Below are 21,950 nucleotides of genomic sequence, written 5' to 3'. Positions count from 1 at the left end.
TCAGCCGTGGGGGGGAGGGGTTTCTCATTTTGCATCGCTGTTGTAGGAGATGCGGTTGGAGGCTTTTTGAAGCGCAAGGGTCGCAGGCAGCGGCCCTTGAATTTGCAAGATTGTTGGTAGCTTCGGATTGAGTGCAGACCGTCTAGATCGCGGAATGTCCCAGTTTTCATTTAAATATCATCCCCTTTCTCATCCTCCCGCCCTTTAAAGATAAAATCCCAGTAATGCATTTGTTTTCTCTTGCATTGCAGATGTAGGAATGCGGGTCGGAGCAGAATATCAAGCTCGAATCCCCGACTTTGATCCTGGTAAATAGCTTTTGTACTATAACGTGACATCTTGTTGCTGCTGTTTTGAAAATGGGGGTTAATATGATTTATAATAGAGAGGGGGGTGTGTGTGTGTGTTTCACTTGAATACTGTGTGGGAGCATTGCATTTGCAAAGGTTAACGTGGATTTTTGTTTTTAGGCTTTGTGTTTGCTGTTTTATGTCAGTCACAGGAGCATTGCAGGGGCAGCATCTGCTGTGTGACTGAGGGGGAGAAAAGCATTGAGAGGGGGAAAGCTGTGTTTAATTTACCAAGATTGGATGGCAGGGCTACAGACAAAGCATCAGTGTCTCTTCACTCCCTCCTTCTTCTTCACCCCCTCTCCCCCCCCCCCCCCATTGTAGACAGGAGTTGCAGGTTACAAGAGGGAATGAAAAAAATCTTTGCTTTATAATGCTCTTAATTTACCTCTATTGGGGTGAGGTGGGAGGATTTGCATCTTTGCAGAAACAGCGGATAACTTGTTCTAACACCTCTAAAATGTAGACCCGTTTTGCTGGGTTTTCAAGCACCTTGTTTTGTAAGGTGGAGTAGTCTCAATATCTGTACTGTTGCAGCCTAGCTTCTCTTGCCCACACAGAGGGTGGGGGAAGAAAGGGATATCGGCTAGCCACATACAGTCTGACGTTCGGTCTTAATAAGCTGAACATCAGACACTTATTTTGTGTACATTTATAGTAGAGTAATTATGTGTTAAGCGCATCTGTCAGTCCTGCTGTGGTGGTCACAGTGAAGCCTGTCTACTTTCCTGTTCTCCAAACAGGCTCCATTGGTGTCAGATGATTCCTGCCTGGAAGAGGATTGGGCCAGAGCTCCTCCCATGGTACCTCCCAAGTTGGAGCTTCTGTCGATGGGGACTAGTTGCCCTTAGCCTGCTTCTTGGGTCTTGAAGCAGTTTTGAAAATGATTTTGTCTTAGGAGTGGGTACATCCCTTAGGAATTTGGGGGATGTAAGGAGGTTTCCTCTGGAAACTAGTACCTTATTTCATACTTCAGGTTTCTATTTGTGTTAATAAATAGTGTTCTGGTTAAAGCTTATTATGTTTATATTAGTAAGTCTAAACGTGTTTGTTTTAACAGATAAAAATTATCACTCCTGGCATGCAGTCTAGGCTTGTAGTGCCTACAGGCCACCTAGAGAAGCAAAATGTTTAACAATTGTTTTAATACTTTAAATAACTGGGTAGTGAAGAGAGAACATCCTCCAGCTTTCATAGGACAGCAAAATCATTCAATTCTGCAATTAAAATTTTTCTTTTAAACACCATATATATTATGCATACATGCAGTAGAATTGAAATTACCAGCATAAAATTAATTTGTATGCATTCAGGACCTTATAAGTGGATGGGAGTACTTTTAAAAGTGATCTCTGAAAACAATTTCTGTTGTATTAACTAGTGGAAAAAACTAAATGTTACATATTTTTAATGGTCTTTAGAATCCAAAAATATAGCATTGCCTTTAGGGTTGTGCGTACTCCTGCCTCTTATGCATAAGTTCTAGAGGAAGGAACTTAAAGATTTATATCCACTTACTGAAAATTTTTGTAACTAGAAGAACTGTAATTCTCGCTGTTTCTGAACTAAATGGAAATCTTTCTAAAATGTCTCCTGCATTGTCGTCTTGATACTAGTACTACAAAATTAAAGTTAAACTTGGAATGACTGCTCCCATGAATTGTAAGAATAAACGTCTACCACATTAGTGAGGCTGTGTGTTAACAAAAGAGATGTTGCCTTGTAAATCTATCTGAACAATTGTTCTCCTTTCTGATCAGGTTTATGAGGCATCATTAGTTTGAAAGCCAGACATCATGCTGTAACAAAGCTGTGCATGCTGTGGAGTGATCACTGTTTTTAAAAAGAGAAAAATCAACATTTTTGTTAATAGCAAATAAGATGACATATGTTTTGTAATGCCTGTTAAAGTTAAATGTATATCTATTTTTAAATATAACACTGCAGCTTTAAAGCTAAATGTCTCTCCTCGTGTCTTTGGTCTTGGCATTAAGATACCTCTTATGAAGAGTATACTGAGGTGTTAAATGTTGCTCTAATTAGGTGCACGCCATTAGATTTTTATGTAGGCAGCCATCAAATTGATATTTAAAATTTAATTCTATTAAAACAGTGAGAAAAATCAGTGGCTGATTAAAACTGCCTATAAAGTCTAACGCCCAGTTTTGGCCTCTGATAGTTGTACATACAAAACAAATGGATTTTGAATGCATGTGTGAGCAGCGAATCCTCAGCTTCATTTGATCAAAATTTAAAAAATATTACATCGTTGCAAATTATTTCTGTTGAGCGAGTAGCTATATTAAATGACAAAATATGTTAATTGTTATAGTTGTGTCACTTGGATAATGGTAAACTAGATGTTAAGTATTATAATTGGATGGACTCCATTAGATCTTAAGTAGTTGTCATAAAATTCAGAGTTAGTACTGATGCTATCATGCCATTGTAGAACATGAAAAGGGGATTCTGGTTGAGAGTAGAGCAGCATGAGGGGAGGTCAATGTGTCAGACAACTTTTTTTTTTTTTAAATGTTCACATCCTTAATGTTGAAATAATCTATTGTGTGACCAAAGAAAACTACATGTATATTATCGTTAAATAGAACAGCTGGAGAGACCTAATGTAGTTGTCACTTTAACACCTCAGTTACACAAGAATACCGCTTTAATAGGAATAAGAGAAACGTATTGGATGGGAGAAACAGTTCTGACAATATAAAACTGGCCTAAATTTTGAAATTAGCCAATTACCAAAATAAACCTTTTTGATTTTCTTCTGCCCAACTGAACCAGATTTTGTCATCTCCTGCTGGTTTGTCTCTGGAACTACTCATTCTGTTTCCTATGTCTTCTAAAACTGAAGTGTCTTTGTCTTTGTCCTACATCCCCTCAACCCCATATCAAACAAGCCCCTATTTTTACTGATATCCCACTGACACCATAGAAGTGTCAATATCATGAAGCTGGTTTCTTTTCTAAATCTCATGGGCCCTTGGGTTCCTCCAGGAAGAGAGGATAAAGAAATTGCTGTGTTGGAAAATGGGTCATTGTGTGGTTCATGAGTCAATTGAATGTATTTCAAGGAAGAAAGGAGAGGAGATGGGCAGCAGAGAAAGGTTTTGGTTGTATTTAGAAGAAGGAGAGAGAAGGATGGTCCTCTGTCTGGCTTTTCAGCTAAATCTGATAAATTTTGATTTATTTGCAGTTCAGCAAGGCTTACAACCTGAACTTGATCCATTTATTTTTGGAGCTTTCACAGGTGTGTCCAGAAGAGCCCCCTGTGGACTTTAAGATATTGCCTATTTTTTAAGGCCCTTTTATGGGTCCTATCTAAGTATTCATGGCCCTAATTGTCCTTGTTTCAGAGATTCTCCTGTATCAGAACTGCTCTTCTTATGTTCCCCATTATATTCAGTAAAAGCTCTTCAGAACAGGTTCTACTCAGCTTTTTAAAAATGTATTTAGTCTCACATACTAACCTTCCCCCCACTCATGTTCCTCTGCCAGTTTTTCCAGAGATGCTTGCTTATTTATTTTTAAAATGTCCATTCTCCCTGTCTGAGTGAAAGACCCACCCAAACCAAATAACCTGACTATGCTGAGAAATTGACTACATACGAAGCGCTGTTGAAGGCACAAAGTAAAATTGAAACAAATTTCTCTGCCCTTTCAGTTAGTTGTCTTTGGTGTATTTTTGAAGTTGACACATCCTTTTAAGAGTAGTATTCACTTCAAATCCAGAGTCTTCAGTTTTGTACCCATCACGTTTTCTCAGTGTGTCCCCCTGTGTGCCTAAGTAATTGCTATTAACATTAATTCAAAACTAACAGGTGTCATTCCAAGTCTATAGTGGAATAGCTTTAGCACAGCAACAAATAGGAGAACTGATGAATTAAAGGCCATCTTCAGTTGGATGGAATCTTATTTTTGAAGTATCAACTGTTAAGCAGCACTGACGTACATGGTGATGTACAATGCACAGTGCAACATACAGGCTCTACCAAAAGAGCTTACATTGAGGTTTTACTGGTCGACCTTTTACACTGAGAATTCTAGTATTTTTCAGACCTGCATAGTTTTCTGCCTAATCCTCCCTGGCTGATAGCTCATTTCCTTTCACATTCATTAGTCTCTAACTTCCCTAGTATTTCCATCTATTTGCCGCTACCTCTTATCAATAAGCAGAATAGAACGGCCGGTCAAAGACCATGCTGTCTTTTGAGCTGGAGTCCTTTTTCCTCAGCTAGCTTACTTTCATTCCAGTTCTCGTGGAACGCATCATTCCCCCTACATTACATGTAAAGGGTCCTCTCCACATGGACTTCTCCCTCCTGTGCTGAAGGCAGTTGGGTCAGGCGCCTCTTCAGCATGGTCTTTCCCTGCACCCTCTCCCTTCCTGGATCCTGTGGGGAACTCTGCTTGATTGAATTCAGGGAGTGAGTGGTCTTGTATGGGGGGGGAAGGGGGAATTCACATCTCCCTATGAAAATTACCCGGAAAAGTTTACCTTTTGTGTGAAATCCATTCCGCAATGGAAAAACATCACCCATTTTTAAAAGGATCTGAAGGGTCTGAGGGTTTGTCCCATGGAATATTCCAACCTTCCACCTATACAACCCTTAAAACCCCAACTTCTCTTCTCCCTCCCACCCCAGTCCCCATCAGTCCCTTACAGGACACACTGCAATGGCCTATCAGATCTAGGTTGCTACTTCCTGCAGTAGAATATGTGGGAGAAGGTAAAGAGGAAGGATTCCTTGTTTGTTTCATCCTTCCATCTGTGGGCTTTACTGTGGGAGGGAACAGTGTGACATCCTGTTAGGACATGGGGAGGGAATAGCAACATGAAAGTTAAGCTACTTAGGTTTAGGCTCAACTCTTGGGAATGGGGCATGATGGAATTGTTGTTCATTCCGTGGTCATTCCAAGTACAAAGCTTCTGGCTGTAAATAACAGATATTACTTTTATAATATGAAAAATATTGAGTGTTTTTAAAATTTAGCATGCCTTTTCAGTATTACTTGAATGGTGGCTTGTTCAAGACTTATTTCTTGGTTCAGAATAAACTCTATAAATGCTGACTCTTATGTATGTATGCTTGGCAAACAAAAATATTTGGCCATATATTGCATTGTTTTACAAGTAACCAAGGTGGACTCTGATATCTTTATTTTTTCCCCTAAATGGTTAAAAGTGTGGTTTAAGTTAAAAAAAAGTAACTTTTTTTTAAACAATTTGGCTTTTTAAAATAACAATATTTTGAAAACTTCTGTCTCAATCTTTACAACTATCTCCTTCAGAGTGAGGTTTTAAAAAATAAATCCACTGAGTACAAGATAGGAAGTGCTAAACTTTGGACTCAATTGACTTCAAGGGAGGTTGTGGAATCCCTGACAGTGGAGGTCTCTAAGAAGAGGTTTTTGGACAAACACCTGTCAGGGATGGTCTAGGCTTACTTAGTCCTTCCTCAGCGTGGGGGGCTGAATTCGATGACCTCTCAAGGTCCCTTCCAGCCCTACATTTTATAATTCTGTGATAACTTCAAGCTTTGAATCTTCTTCTAAACTTGAATATGTAATAGCTGCTGGTATCCAGGACATACATTAGTTGATTTTGATGTCCATGTTAAACTTGAACATTCCACAAGCATGTATTCTGGTAGTCCTCTTATTTCATGGTCTTTAATTATCCTACATTCAAAAGATGAGTTACTATTGCTGGCTCAAACTGACAAATATTTGACTTGTGCTGCAGGTGAAGGAGATGCATTTAACATATTTGCATAACTAATTGTGATGCTACTGTATTCATATTAACCCGAAGTGGAATTCTTTCTTATAAACAAAGAGTAGAAAGTGGTTGTAAGGAACTAACTTTTTAAATAACTTAATTATTTAAAATTAAACTTTTGCTTATTGTATTTTGATATAACATCTGTAACTGGCATTAGTCTGCAAAGACAGTACCAAATACAAAACGCTACAAATCGAAAGGAAGAAAACTGACTAAATATAGTACACATCCAGAGAACATTACACTCATCTCTCCTCCAAAATGATCATTTTCCTACTAGCTAGAGATAATGCAAAAACAAAGGAAGGCATCTTTGCAGTGTGGGGAGAGCCAATAGGTAACTTAAATAAATAACCCAGTAGCTAGTAAAGAGAGGTGGGGATGGGTCTGGACTCCCTCAGGAAGACAGCTCCTTGAGGAAAACTGTGGTTCTGTATAAACCCAGGGAGTGTCTACTCTAACTGCTGGGTAGAGACTTGGCAAGAAAGGTGGTAATCATGGCTTATATCATACATGGTTTTATTAACTCTGTGTAAGAATATAGTAGTCAATATAGCTGTTCTTTTGCTCTAAGGGTCAAGCATCATTGAGCAGCTATGTTCAACAAGTAATTTAGCCTCTTTTAAAGAAGCCCAACCAAGAACACCTGACAAATCAGAATGTGGTAACGTTGTTAGTGTCAAGGAAACTAACACACTTACTGCCTCCAGCTACACTAGGAACTAGCCCAACATGATGATCCCTAAACTCTGCATCCAATCCAACCCTGGCAAGCAGCTTTAATTGTCAAATTCTGGTAACTGGAGTCATCTCTAATATCCAGTTGTGAATGGCAGTTGGATCACTTCAGTTGTGCTAGTCGTCTTATATACGTGTAGGGAAATAACTGTGAAATACACTGTTCTTTAGGTCATATTAATAAACACTAAAAGACAACTTTTCTTACAGGTGCTACAAAATATACTGATAAAGACAATGGAGGGATGCTTGTGTGGTCTCCATACCATAGTATTCCAGATGCCAAGTGTAAGTCCTCATCTCTCAAGAAAATTGTACTCTATTAACTAGAACTGATTCATTACTTCTGATGAACTGTCTACTTCTAATTTTTAGCACATAATCCCTCTTGCAGTGTGGGAAAGTTGCATAAGTTATACTGTGTATGAAACAAACAAGCTGATATGTGTCTCTCCCCTCCGCCCCCCACTTATTTCTCATTCACGGGATTTTGGGAAAGGAAAGGTGGAATGTTTCTATCATCCTGTGGTTGGGAAGAAGGCTTTGATGTCTAATCAAGCCTTCAGACCTCTTGAAATGCATCTATTGTTACCACTGGTCTCTACAACATATATTAATAGTAGGGCAAAAGATGTAATCTTGAGAAATTTCATTGTACAATTCCAGAAGAAAATGTGTTGCTATGGAAGTCTGCATAGATGAGTTACCATGGAGGAAATGCAGTGGGGACCAGTTCAAGGGGAAGACCTTATGCAGACATAGATACCTGTTGCCCTCTTACTGGAAAAGTAGCGTTTATTCTGTTTCATCACCTAAGAAGATAATCAAAATATAGGAATTATCTTACTAGATCTGACCAGCGGTCAGTCTTGTCCAGTATCTTGCCTCTAGCAGTATATGCTTCAGAGGAAGAAACCTTGCACTAGGCAGTTATGAGAACCTGACCCCAGAGAAAGTTTCCTCCTAATCACAGTAGTAACAAATTGACGTAAGCCCAAAAGCTTGAGGGTTTATATCCTTTCCAAATCTCTGGTTTTATCTTTTTAATATTTACAGCTATTGCATTAAGACTTTTGTTATCCATATAAATTTATAATCATTTTTTAAATCTGTCACCTTCCAATTACAAGGAATGTCCCTTTACTCTTCAGTTGTGAGGGTGGGTCAATTAATAATGGAGAATACAGTAACTCCTCACTTAATGTTATGTTCCTGAAAAATGCTACTTTAAGCAAAACGATGTTAAGCAAATCCAATTTCCCCATACGAATTAATGTAAATTGGGCGGATTAGGTTCCAGGGAAATTTTTTTTTTTTTACCAGACAAAAGAGAGGTGGTGGAGTCAGAGGGTGGGATATTTCATTTAGTAATAAGGCATTTCCTGGGAACTAGCACTCGGCTGAGCCCTCAAGTGTTAACACATTGTTGTTAATGTAGCCTCCCACTCTACAAGGCAGCACGAATGGAGGAAGGAGACACAGCATGGCAGAGAGAGACACACCGTGTGTGTGAGAGAGAGAGAAAGAGAGACGCGCGTTGCCCCTTTAAGTACGCTGACCCCACTCTAAGTACACTGCCTTTTTAAGTAGATCAGCAAGTTGAGACAGCAGCTACTGCCAGCAAGCACCATCAGTCCTGAGCCCTATGGGATTCCCCCCCCCACTCTGTGGAGATGGGGTATAGGGGGAGGGGGACACCCTGACATTAGCACTCCTCTCTCTTTTCCCTCCTCCCCACCCGCCTGCACAGCAAGCAGGAGGCTCCCAGGAGCAGCTCCAAGGCAGAGGGCAAGAGCAGCACACGGCAGTGGGGGGAAGGACAGCTGAACTTCCCCGCAGTTGATAGCCTGCTGGGCGGCTGTCGCACGGGGAGCTTATGGGGCCGCTGCCGGTCCACCTTAGTTCCAAGCCCGCACCAGCTAGCTCCAATGGGCTGCTCTTTCTGCAAGCAGGCGGCTGCCAAACAACATTATAAGGGAGCATTGCGCAACTTTAAACAAGCATGTTCTCTAATTGTTCCGCTACGTAATAACGATACAGCGTTAACCGGGACAACGTTAAGTGAGGAGTTACTGTATTTAAGGTCAGTGACAGATACTTGGTCCAAGCATTTTGGCTAGACATAAGTAGAGTATAGCAGTTAAGTCACAAATTTACTGTTGGTAAGGTAATGGTCAGACTTTCATATATACACTTCTATTGACAATTGACTCCATGGATGGCTAAATATAATGCTGATAATCAAGGGATTAAAAACTAAGGACCTGTGAGATTATGCAGCTGTGGCTGGGTGGGGTTTTTTAGATTAACTGACTGTTTAATATACTATGTTTAAAATAAAAGTTCTCAATTCTCTTTTGAAATGTCCCAATTCTCCACTCTTTGAAAGTCCCCAGCGGTGAGATCGGTGAAAGATCACTCGATCAACAAATCTCTGGTAACTAATTAAATATTGTTAAAATTGACATAAGTATCTTAGTGGAGACCATTATGTACAGTTTATTACTGTAGTCCCTACAATACAGGCACTGTACAAACATAGGAAAATAGTTTCTGCACTGCTTCAATTTTACACACTTCAAGAAACCTCACCGACTCCATGTAGTGTGTAAAGTTAAGCACATGCATAACCTTTTGCAAGATCAGGCCCTGTGAAAACAAGCAATGTACGAAAGGTAGGGAAGAAGGATTGAAACATATAATCAAAACTTTGATATCAGTTATCCATAATTGCACCTCTGCTTTGCTACATTTAAGTGATTAACTTTTTGTAGTTTTATAGCAGAACTAACACTTTCAGATAAATTAATTCTGGCATTGCTTTCTTACAGTGGACGAATATATTGCAATAGCAAAGGAAAAACATGGATACAATGTGGAACAGGTAAAGTTCTATGAATGATTTTTAATGTGGCGTTTACTGTGAGTATAACACAACTCACTTTTTTTCATCTGGCTTCCATTAACTAATGCTATCTCTCTTCAGGCATGGCAGCAAACACTGCAGTTTTATGGATCTGCATACTGTTGTGGTCTGGATTCTCTACAAAAGATTGAGTTCTTTATTTTTATGACATGCTCAGCTTGTAATGCACAGTTTTGAAAGGTTTGGTATGTTTTGGTACACTGGGCATGTCATGTAATTGTGTGTTTATGTAACTTAAAAAAAAATTTCTTAGGCAAGCAATTTTGGGTATGGACTTGTGCATTTTGGAATTAAGAATTTTAAATATTTTTAAATGCTAACATTGATTCAATGCTCTCCATGTTGCAGAGGCATTTCAGCTAGTGGGGTGATACAAAAATAATTCAACTGGCATGTTTCAAAGCAAGAAAAACACTATCAAAGTTTCAAAACTTGCAGAGTTTGGAGGTTGTAGTTAAAGCTTCGTTTTGGTTTTACTACTCTTTAATCACTATCCCATGAAAAACAGTATAGGTAAACGTTGCTAGTTCACACTAATGACTAAGAACTGTAGCAAGTTTGTATTTAAAAAATTACCAAGTGAATGAATACAGTAAAAGTAAGGGTAACAGAAAACAAAAGTTGAGTTATTGGTGTACCAGTAAAACATCCTGTTGTATAACCTTGTTTTGGGGAAGAAGATTAGGGCAAATAATAATGAAACCTTAGTAATGAGAACTCATTGCAATACGTGGCTATTTAAGTCTGTATTGTTGGAAGGAGAGGCAGACAATGTTGTGGTGTCTAGAATGTGTACAGAAAAAAAAGTTTAGCTTGTACTGTTTTTTCCAGTACTCTTCAGGAAAAAGATACAGTGCTTGTGAGAAGGTCTGCATACACAAACTGCTGGTAGTTTGTGCTTACAGTGGAAAAATGTTGTCAGGGGAAAAGCTGGTAGATCCATTAAATCAAGGCACTGAGACTTGATGAGCTGTTATTGATCATATACACTGTGTATGAAACTAATTTAGTCAGTTCTGTTTGAGTATTCCCCAAGTCCTGAACAAGCCTTCGTGCAAAATCTATGAAGGTTTTTGTGTGTGTGTTTTAGGGGATGGGGGAGAAGTCTCCAATTGTTCTAGAGTCTTTATCAGAAATACAGAGCGATTACTCTCTAGTTATACCCAGTAAAGAGATTTATTTAAAATTGTCTGTTTTATGGTGTATCATACACAGCCATGGACAATGGAAATGCCCAACACAAGCCAGGCAGTGTTTTTATTTGAGAGGTGGGGGATTGTTAAAAGGACATTCAGGATGTATTCAGAGTTTCAAAATTGTATTTTATTTACTCACTAGCAGCCTTTTAAAACCGCAAATACCTTGTCTCCCTAATGAATATTTTTACTGCATGTGCACATGCAACAGGTGAGGGTAGAGGGCTGGGAAGCTTTCTGGTCTGGTCACTGAACAGCAGAAATCTTTTTATTTGAATGGGCTGGGAGTTGGGCCCAGGAAGGTCTGTAAAGAACTACATAGTCTATATCTGTTTGTAGAGGGAGAAAGTAGGTCAGATTTTGAGCCTACCACTATTCTATGCTAACTAATTCAGAAGTGATGCTGCCACACTGACCTCTAATTGACTGACTGGTCCAGGTATTGCAGCATGGATGGAATGCTAAAGTGCCCACTGATCAGAGTATCTGTGGAAAGAATCTTATAAGCTGTATTACATAGGCACAATAGAAGAGAAGCTTAAGTGTGAATTTCTTTTGATAGTGGGGGTTCTGATGTCAGATACTTAGTCACATTAAAAAACCCTATATTAAATATAACTTTCTAAAGTGTGCTTTGAACAAGTCCGCTAAAATCAAAAATGGATTATTTCTTTTCAAAGGCACTTGGCATGTTGTTCTGGCATAAACATAACATTGAGAAGTCCCTTGCGGATCTCCCTAATTTCACTCCTTTCCCTGATGAATGGACAGTTGAGGATAAAGTCCTGTTTGAACAAGCTTTTAGTTTCCATGGGAAGAGTTTTCACAGGATCCAACAAATGGTAAGGTAATATTTCTGGTTATAACTATTATTTAATATCAATATTTTTAGTCTGAAGGCTCCTATCAGAATAAAGCCCCATTGTGCTAAGTACCATATAAACATATTCAAAGATAGGGTTTGTACTCCAAAGAACTCTAAGAAACTTAAATTCAGTTTTTGCTTCTGTATTATTCAGCCTTTTAGAGCTGTAAAACCTCTCAATTTATTTACAGAAGTGGCATGAGATTTGTTTGGTTAACGCATGAAATAGCTTTTTAAGTGGAAAAACATAAGTGTTTTCTCCTTTCTCTAAATGCATGGAAAATTAAGAAAGCATTCGTATAAGGGTTATTGTAAGGTAATTATGCTTCAGCTACTAGTTTACATAGTTTAAATTTTTTTTTAAATATTTGAACTAATTCTTCTAGCTTCCAGACAAGACTATTGCAAGCCTTGTAAAATATTACTATTCGTGGAAAAAAACTCGCTCTAGGACAAGCTTGATGGATCGACAGGCTCGAAAACTAGCCAATAGAAATAATCAAGGTGACAGGTGGGTTGAATACTTTTAAATAACTAATTGCCCGAGAGTGAAGTTCTTTGTTTAGGTACAGATATGGCAGCATTTTTCTGACAATATGCTTCAACTCTAATCTGAAGAGGCCATTTCTAATGGTGAGAGTACCACTAGTTTAGAACTATGCCCATTCAACAGACAAACTGTATTTTACTTGTGCTCTAGGAAGTAAACAACTCTGTGGCGAATGCAGTAGCTGCACAGCAGACTGGTTAGCAAATCGTCTTGTGAAACAAATCCTATGAAACAAGACTTAGAAATGTTGGTTGGGGGTGGGATTAGGAGGGAAGGAATAGGTAACTAAACAACTACAAATTGCTGAACTGTCCAGTAATATTGTTTTACTGGCTTTCTGCAGTTTACAGTACTATGTTTTCAAACCTTTAAATAGCCTTCAATTTAAAAATAAATTTTAACATGCAATTATTATTCTAAAAAACAGTAGTTACCATAAAAATGGAGGTCTATTTAGTTGTTTAGAGGCAAAGGTTCTAACTACATATTATCATAAGGAGGCAAGCCTTTTAAATAAATTCAAAATAATTAGTGACCCTGTCACTTAAGGACTACAAAATCAAATCCATTTGCTTTCAGTCTAGTTAGACTTTCCAGTTATTACAGACACACTGAACTTCCTGAGTGTGTTTTTTACTTTTCATTTCACCAGAAGTGCTATTGGATACATTTGGATTCTAGTTTATGATGTTTAGGCAAGTCTTCCTGCTTAGCTTTTTTTCCAAGAGAAGAATATTTTTTTCCAGCTGTTGTTACTTTAATTATGGCAACATACAGAAGCTTAACAAAAGAAAAATGCCTCCAGGGTGTACTACATCTTAAAAAGAAATTCCAAAATAACCATAACTCCGGTCTGTGTGTGTGTCTTGTAACAGTATGACTAACATTATTTAGAATGTATGTAAACTGTATAATTTGTAGATAGTGTCAGCAAAAATAGTGGAACAACAGGCTAATAGGACCAAGTTTACTCATCTGTTGTCTATCCTCAGTGATGATGATGTGGAAGAAGCACATCCAATGGATGGAAACGATAGTGATTATGATCCCAAAAAAGAAACCAAAAAGGAGGTAACACTCTAATTACAATGAATGTTAGTAATTTTTCCATGATGCCTTCTGTAAAGAGTATAACTTCCAACATGGTGAAGTCCTCATATCATGTTTAAAATATAGACGCTTTTGATGCTTTTTGAATGAAGCTAACCTTTACTATTTCATTTGCTGAGACAATTTCAGTCTTATATGTAACACCCCTCTTTTTTGAGAGAGAAGTAAAGAAATTGCTGATCAGCCAGTTAGAAGAAATGTCAAAGAATAGGTCACGACTAATCAATAAGAGACACTTGTTTGGCTGTTCTGTCAAATGCTCTTTCCAGTTTCTTACTGATGCTGAGTAATTGGATATCAAGTACTTTCTTTGTTCATTAAAATACAAAGTGGTGTTTCTCAAAGTATAGCGTGTCCTCTTCATTCAAAGCAATGAGGATATCTATATCTATATATCTATCTTTAATTTGTTTTAATACTTCTTTCTAGTAGAAATTATGGTGGATATGACCTTACTTTGTCCCTTTAAGAGGGAAGGAAATTTTTTGGTATCTGTAAAAGTATCTTTAATCTTTAAAAACTTTACAGTCAGAAGTGTGGTGTCCCTTTACCTTCTGTTCTTGCAAATAAGACTCTAAAGGTTATTAAAACTGAAAATCTAGAGGAAAAAACTATACATATTTACACAACTTTGGGCATGGCTACATTTGCAGTTGTAGAGCGCTGGGAGTTAAACCAGCCTTTGGGGACCGCAGCAGGGAAAACGCTGCTGAGTGTTTACACTCTGAGCTGGAAGCGCACTGGCGTGGCCACCTTAGCAGCTCTTGCAATGCCACAAAGAGCAGTGCATTGTGATAGCTATTCCAGCATGCAAGTGGCTGCAGCATGCTTTTCAAATGTGGGGGGTGGGGTGGAGTGTGACAGGGAGTGTGCTGTGTGTATGTGGAGGGAGAGAGAGTGGGTTTTTAGGGGGCTGAGAGCGTGTCAGCATGCTGCTTGTAAGTTCAGACAGCAGCAGACCTCCCTCCCCCCCGCCTCTCTCTCACTCACTCAAAGCAAGCAGCATTCCTTGGTCCCGGAGCAGATAAGCAACCAGCTGTCAGAAACAAAGCTTTGAAAGGGCATATCAGCATTCCTACAGCGAGTTCAAAACAATGACAAGAGTGGCCACTTGACTTAAGGGGATTATGGGACGTTTCCAGAGGGCAATCAGAGCGCAGTAATGCAACACCTCGTTCATACTGGCGCCATGGTGCTCCAGCAGGGGCGCAGCAAACGTTATTCCACTCACCGAGGTGGAGTACCAGCAGTGCTGTAGCCGCGGAGTCAGAGCACTCTATGTGCCTTGCCAGTGTGGATGGGAAGTGAGCTAGTGCGCCCGGGGCTCCTTTATTACGCTGTAACTTGCAAGTGTAGCCAAGGCCTTTGTATTTAGCAGGCCTTTGTAAGTTTCCTTAGTTATCTTAGCACATTTGGGTCTTCCAAACCACAGGAGAGAGAAAACATTTCTAAATATTAGAAAATTTTGCTGGTTTAAAAAAAAAATCAATTTTTTTTTTTTGAGTGTGGGGGAGAAAATCACAAATTAGCAAGGGTCCTTTCAAAGACACTAAAGGAATAGCACTGCTAATACAACTTTGTATCTCTGCCAAAAGAAACTTGGAACATAGAATGGTCCAGCAGATAGGGCATTGGTCTGGGAGTCCAAAGAGATGGATCTTAGTCTTAGTTTTGCCACTGTCTTGTGTGTCCTTAAACATTTTTTGGAATTGGTATAGCACAAATCCAGCGGAGAGAGTCTTTCTGCCTCTCTTGTTCCTCCCTTCCTAATGGGGGAATGCTCTAATGTCCTCTTTTGGATTCAGCGCCCCAAAAAGAGGACAAGCTACTTTTAAAGACTTGCCCAATTTGCTTTCATGAATTACTGTATTTGAACCATTAAATATGATACAGAATAAAATTAGAGTCTAAAAATAACTAACAAGTTTCTACAAACTGGCCAGATAGACTAAGAAGTTTGTCAGACCTAAATCAAGATTTATTTTGTGGTCTGATGTTTCTGATTCTTACATACCTTGACTTTCTAAGCAAAATTAAGCCAAGTAGAAAAATCCTATATTTTATAAAAACAAAAATCATAATTTTTAGAGTAGTCTACAGGTAAGCTATGGCTGTTGCTTCAAAAATGAAAAGTAGAGTCATCAAAAGATGTGTAGATCCTTTTTTAAAAACTCTGGCTTTGATCTGTTCTAAAGCATATATCTATTACAAAATTTCCATGAGACCACTAAGGTAGAATGAAACATTCTGTAGTGGAGAGAGGAAGGTACACAACATCACAACATAGGGCTTGTCTTCACTACTGGGGTAAATCGACCTAAATTACTCTACTCTAGCTACATGAATAAAGTAGCTAAAGTTGTCGTAGCCTAGGTCAACTTACCGCAGCGTCTTCACTGCGCTGCATTGATGGGAGACACTCTCCCATAGACTTACCTTACTCTTCTCGGAGAGCTGGAGTACCGGGGTTGACTGGAGAGCACGCTGCCGTCGATTTAACGGATCTTCACTAGACCCGCTAAATCGAGCGTCGATCTTCCCAGTAGTGAAGAGAAGCCCATAGAAATTTAAGGGAGAAATGTATACTAGAGTTAGAGGAGAGGGGAGGAAGAGAAGGAACAAATACAGTATGCAGACGGCAATATGGGATGGCAGAAAACTGAAAGGGAACAGTGATAGTCCTATAAATAATGAAGTAGGCAAGCAGATTTGAGAGAGGTTGAGGGTTTTTTTGTTTGTTTGTCCCCCCCTCCACACCCCACCCCCAGAACCTGTGAAGCAATTCAGGAATTAATTTAATAATCTGTAACTAAGATCATAGAGACGTGTAAGTATGTATTAAACACAAAGTTAAAAGAACAGTCATTAGGTTGCAGAGTCAAGCACTCAAAAGTTAGGAGGTGCTGCCAGGAAGAAACCTTAATTTTTGCACTTCCTTGACTGCTTGGCTCTGCAACTTTAACACCAGGTTCTTTTAACTTTGTTTTTTGCATATAATTATAGCTGGCTGATGGCACGGCTGATGCTTTCATAGACTTTCCGGCCAGAAGGGACCATCATGATTATCCAGTCACCTCCTGTATATTGCAGGCCACAGAACCTCACCCACCCACCCCTGTAATAGACGCATAACCACTGGCTGAGTTATTGAAGTCTTTAAATCGTGATTTGAGGGACGTCAAGTTCCAGAGAATCCACCATTTACACTAGTTTAAACCTGCAAGTGACCCCTGGCCCATGCTGAGGAAAGCAAAAGCAAAAACAAAAACCTGTGTCTTTGCTTTAGGCTTTTGGAAAATGTTCAGTCAAAATGATTCAGCGGTTCTAGAGAATGAGGCTAGGGAGTAATACATTGTGGGTTTGTTGTTTGCTTTGCCCATGTTTAAAAAAAACAAACTTATTTTTAAAAGCAACAGAGGGTCCTGTGGCACCTTTAAGACTAACAGAAGTATTGGGAGCATAGTTATACTATGCTCCCAATACTTCCCTATGTTGCTTTTTACAGATTCAGACTAACGGCTACCCCTCTGTTATTTTTAAAAAAATGTTTTAGGTGCAGATTTGTAAAGGTATTCAGGTGTTGCTATGCTCAGTGTGATGAGATTTAGACTTCTACATGCCTAACTCCCTTTTGAAAATGAGATTTAGGCTCTTAAATCAGACTAGCAATGCTGAGCTCAGCAACACTTAAATACCTTTTAAAAATGTGGTCCTACATGCTCCTATGCAGTTAATGTTTTTTTTGTTGCCCCTGTGAAATTCCACGCACATTTGGCAAAGTTATAAGCCTTTGAAAAACTGGAAAGTTAAACTGAGTACTTGTGCAGAGGCTCGGAGACTTGCTAGAACTAACAGCCAAAGAGTGTATCCTCAGTAAGCGTGCTTGAGCGCCTCTCTCAGCTTTTAGTGCTGACCAGACTGCATGTGCACCAGCCCCACGGAGTGACTGAGCGTGTGTCAGCCCAGGGCCGTGCTTGCTCAGAGGCACTTTCTCTGTAGCAGCTGCTCCTGGCTGGGGCTGGGCACTGGAAATGAGAACAGAGAAACACTCTCTCTCGTCTGTGCGCACAGTGACACACGTATACATGGTGGCACTTGGGCAGCAAGAAGAAGGAATCCATCTGACTTCAGTGCTAAGGGGACAAAAGTAGCACTGGGGAGGAAAAGGAATAGATTGGGGCAAGGAGTCCAAGGAGACTAAGAGTGGAGGGTGGGATGGGAAATGTGACTGGATGTTGGAGGGGGAAGACTGGGACTGACTGACTGCTTAGCTAAGCATGAGAACTGGGAGCTGGTCGGGGGGGGCGGGCACTGAGATCTAACAAGGAATTGGTGTGTGGAGGGAGAATTGGAACTGGCTAGACAAAGACTTGGACAAGGAGCCAGGGATTCAGGGGACTAAAATTGGCTAGGATCCTAGAGAAGGAAACTGGGACTGGGAACCAATGTGGGAGGAGAGAGAGATCTGTCAAGGATCCCAGAAGGTGCTGGCAAGGGACTGGGATGAGGAGCAGAAACTGGGGCCAGGTAGACAAGGAGAATGGGACTGGGACAAGGAGCCAGGGATGGGTGAAGAGGTCAGGCTTGGGGGGGGGAATGGGGCAAAAGTCTGTGCCCTCTAGAACATTCTCCCCTTCCCCCCCCAAAAAATGGAACCAGAGTTTCTTGAATTTTACCAATCCTCTGATGTCAGCAAATTTCTGACAGTGGGTCTCATTCCCTTCTAGTGTTTGCTCACATACAGCTACTCCTGGGGGCATTCTGTGCCAAAAAACTAAAAATTCTGCACAAAATTTTAAAATTTTGCAAATCTTATTTGTCAAATGAACACTACATAATCACGCCAGTTTCAATTATTTTTAGGGCTGTTGATTAATCATAGTTAACTCATGCGATTAACTCAAAAAAATTCATCGTGACTAATCGCAGTTTTAATTGCACTGTTAAACAATAGAACACCAATTGAAATTTATTAAATATTTTTGGATGTTTTCTCCATTTTCAAATATATTTATTTCAATTACAACACAGTTTACAAAGTAGACTGCTCACTTTATATTGTTTATTAGAAATATTTACACTGTAACAATGACAAACCAAAGAAAGTGTTTTTCAATTCACCTCATACAAGTACTGTTGTGCAATCTCTCTATCGTGAAAGTGCAACTTACAAATATAGATTTTTTGTTGTTGTTACATAACTGCACTAAAAACAAAAAAGTGAGCCTACAAGTCCACTCAGTTCTACTTCTTGTTCAGCCATTCACTAAGACAAACAAGTTTGTTTACATTTACGGGAGATAATGCTGCCTGCTTCTTGTTTACAATGTCACCTGAAAGTGAGAACAGGTGTTCGCATGGCACTTTTGTAGCCATCATTGCAAGGTCTTTACATGCCAGATAGGCTAAATATTCGTATGCCCCTTCATGCTTTAGCCACCATTCCAAAGGATGTGCTTCCATGCTGATGATGCTCATTTAAAAAAAAAAATGCATTAATTAAATTTGTGACTAAACTTCTTGGGGGAGAATTGTATGTCCCCTGCTCTGCTTTACCCGCATTCTGCCATATATTTCATGTTATAGCAGTCTCAGATGATGACCCAGCACAAGTTCTTCATTTTAAGAACACTTTCACTGCAGATTTGACAAAACGCAAAGAAGGTACCAGTGTGAGATTTCTAAGACAGCTACATCATTCGAGTCAAAGTTTAAGACTCTGAAGTGCCTTCTAAAAGCATGCTCCATACCTCCTCCCTCTCAGATTTTGGAAGTCTTAAAAGAGCAACACTCCAATGCGGAAACTACAGAACCTGAATCAGCAAAAAAGATGATCAACCTTCTGCTGGTGGCCTTTGACTCAGAAGATGAAAATAAATGTGCGTCAGTCCGCACTGCTTTGGATTATTATCGAGCAGAACCCATTATCAGCATGGACACATTCCTCTGGAATGGTTGCTGAAGCATGAAGGGACATATGAATCTTTAGTGCATCTGACATGTAAATATCTTGCGACGCCAGCTACAACAGTGTTATGCAAACTCTTGTTCTCGCTTTCAGGTGATACTGTAAACAGGAAGTGGATAGCATTATCTCCTGCAAATTTAGGCCTTGGCTACACTTACCCGCTAGTTCGGCGGCTGGCAATCGAACTTCTGTGTTCGACTTATCGTGTCTAGTCTGGACGCGATAAGTCGAACCCGGAAGTGCTCGCCGTCGACTGCGGTACTCCAGCTCGGCGAGAGGAGTACCGCGGAGTCGACGGGGGAGCCTGCCTGCCGAGTGTGGACCAAGGTAAGTTCGAACTAAGGTACTTCGACTTCAGCTACGTTATTCACGTAGCTGAAGTTGCGTACCTTAGTTCGAATTAGGGGGGTAGTGTAGACCAAGCCTTAGACAAACTTTTGTCTGAATGATTGGCTGAACAAGAAGTAGGACTGAGTGGACTTTGTTTTATTTTTGAGTGCAGTTATTTTTGTACATAATTCTACATATTTAAGTTGGGCTTTCGTGATAGAGATTGCATTACTGTACTTGTGTTAGGTGAATTGAAATACTATTTCTTTTGTATTTTACAGTGCAGATATTTGTAATCAAAAATAAATATAAAGTGAGCACTGTACACTTTGTATTGTGTTGTAAGTGAAATCAATATATTTGAAAATGTAGAAAACATCCAAAACTATTTAAACAAATGGCATCCTATTGTTTAACAGTGCAATTAATCGTGTGATTAATTGCAATTATTTTTCTTAATTGCACGATGAATTGCAATTAATGTTTTTAATAGCTTGACAGCCCTAATTATTTTGGTAATTTATTTCAAAATACCTGTCAGCATGTATGTCTGTAACAATACAGACATGCACATAAGTTCCCCCAGGAGAAGAGAGTTAAAGAAACCCCTATAACAACCCAGTTCCTGTTTCTCTGCTCGCTCGCTCTCTCTCGCGCGCTCTCTTCCCCCCCCCCACCACACTCACACTCACACTCACACTCACACTCACACTCACACTCACACTCACACTCTTAGCTGGGGTGGCCAGCCACCCACAACCCCTCCTCCCCAAAGCCCAGGGATCCAGAGGGAGAAACTGCATGATGCTCAGTCCTAAGTTTGCATGGAGTTTCCTGCATGCCACCCTCTCCTTGCCTCAGGGCATGCTGGGAACTGCAGCTGCCGGGAACCCTCTCTCCCCCTCCCCCTCACCCCAGCAGTGTCTTCTATGTGTGAGCTGGGTTCTGCTGGTCCAGCAGCCCATGTCTGTGGGGGAAAGGAAATTCTGCGCACGCAATGTTAATTTCTGCAAAATTCTGCATGTGCAGTGGCGCAGAATTCCCCCAGGAGGAATACAAGATGACAACCTATCACTATGGTCAGTTACTCAGTTAGCTTAGATGGCAGAGGTCTCTGTGATGGATCAGAAGGTTCCACCCTTGCTGATGAACCATGGGGTATCATTTTGGTAGAATTTTTATATTTTCAGTTTCTTTAAAACCTAGGAAATTGCAAACTATGTAAAAGAACATTATTAAAGTTGCAAAAGCCAAGCACTCACAAGTTAGGAAATGCCAGAATTAGGATTGTCCATGCAATCCTAATTCAGCACTCTTGTGCATATGCATTGATAGACTTCAGTTACATGATCATACTGTTCTTTCCACAGGAACTCTGTCTCATTCCATCAGTGTGCCAGATGGACCTGCTTTGGAGATGAATCAGAGTTGTGTAGTAAAGAAGGCTGTTGTCTGTAGGACCCCCGCCTCATTTGTTGTAGGAACTGAAAAGTGTATAGTGCATGAGTTGGGGGGTTGCAGGAATAGAAAGGATAGTTTCATTATTAAGACAGTTGAATGCTGCCCTGGAGAATTGGATTCTATCGCTGCCTTTGCCACACAGATCCTATGTGATGCTGAGCAAATCACTTAAACCAAACTTTTCAGAGAAGCTCCCTCATCATGTGTTCCTCATTGTCTGACTTCAGGCCCTGGATCCTGATTTGCAGATGTGCATTGACTGCATTATGAAGTCAATGGGAGCTGTATTAGAATATTTCAAGTGCTATAAAATGCAAAATACAGCAAAAAATCAGGTCCTAAGCATCTCAAATCGGCACCTGAAATTAATGGATTTTTTTTTTTTTTTTTTTTTTTTTTTTTTTACTTTATGCCCAAACTGTAAAATGGGGATAGTACCTCATTTCACAGGAATTTTGTGAAGATAAATTGTTTGTGACGATCTTGAATAGGATATATATCCAAGACCTTTTATTTATTTATATATGTATATATAAATAAAACTGTATATATGAGTACTTTAGAAAAGCTATAAGGAAATTAATGGTATTTGTAGTAAAATTTGGATAGTATGCTGTAAATAAGGCCTAGAACCACACACTGACCAATGGAGACAAAAT

The 21,950-nt window shown here is 39.7% G+C and overlaps 1 protein-coding gene across 6 annotated transcripts in view; it reads left to right on the top strand.

The window, feature by feature from the left end:
* The window catches only part of RCOR3 (REST corepressor 3), a 37,112-nt gene that overhangs the window by 625 nt on the left and 14,537 nt on the right, over nt 1-21,950 (top strand). For 5 of the 6 annotated variants that reach the window (XR_010599893.1, XM_005306346.5, XM_005306344.5 and 2 more), the window contains exons 2-7: nt 252-308; nt 7,096-7,173; nt 9,717-9,769; nt 11,688-11,849; nt 12,259-12,383; nt 13,415-13,493. Coding sequence is in view for 5 of the 6 variants with exons in the window: in XM_005306346.5 (XP_005306403.1) it covers nt 252-308; nt 7,096-7,173; nt 9,717-9,769; nt 11,688-11,849; nt 12,259-12,383; nt 13,415-13,493 (554 nt within the window). In the remaining variant the exon portion in view is untranslated. Of the gene's footprint in view, nt 1-251; nt 309-1,093; nt 1,154-7,095; nt 7,174-9,716; nt 9,770-11,687; nt 11,850-12,258; nt 12,384-13,414; nt 13,494-21,950 lie in introns of those variants that run through there. The other variant, XM_065589488.1, reaches the window with a different exon arrangement.

The sequence above is a fragment of the Chrysemys picta genome, chromosome 3, assembly GCF_011386835.1.
Source record: "Chrysemys picta bellii isolate R12L10 chromosome 3, ASM1138683v2, whole genome shotgun sequence".
In the NCBI taxonomy this organism is placed as follows: domain Eukaryota; kingdom Metazoa; phylum Chordata; order Testudines; family Emydidae; genus Chrysemys; species Chrysemys picta.
This window is presented reverse-complemented; position numbering and strand designations above follow the sequence as displayed.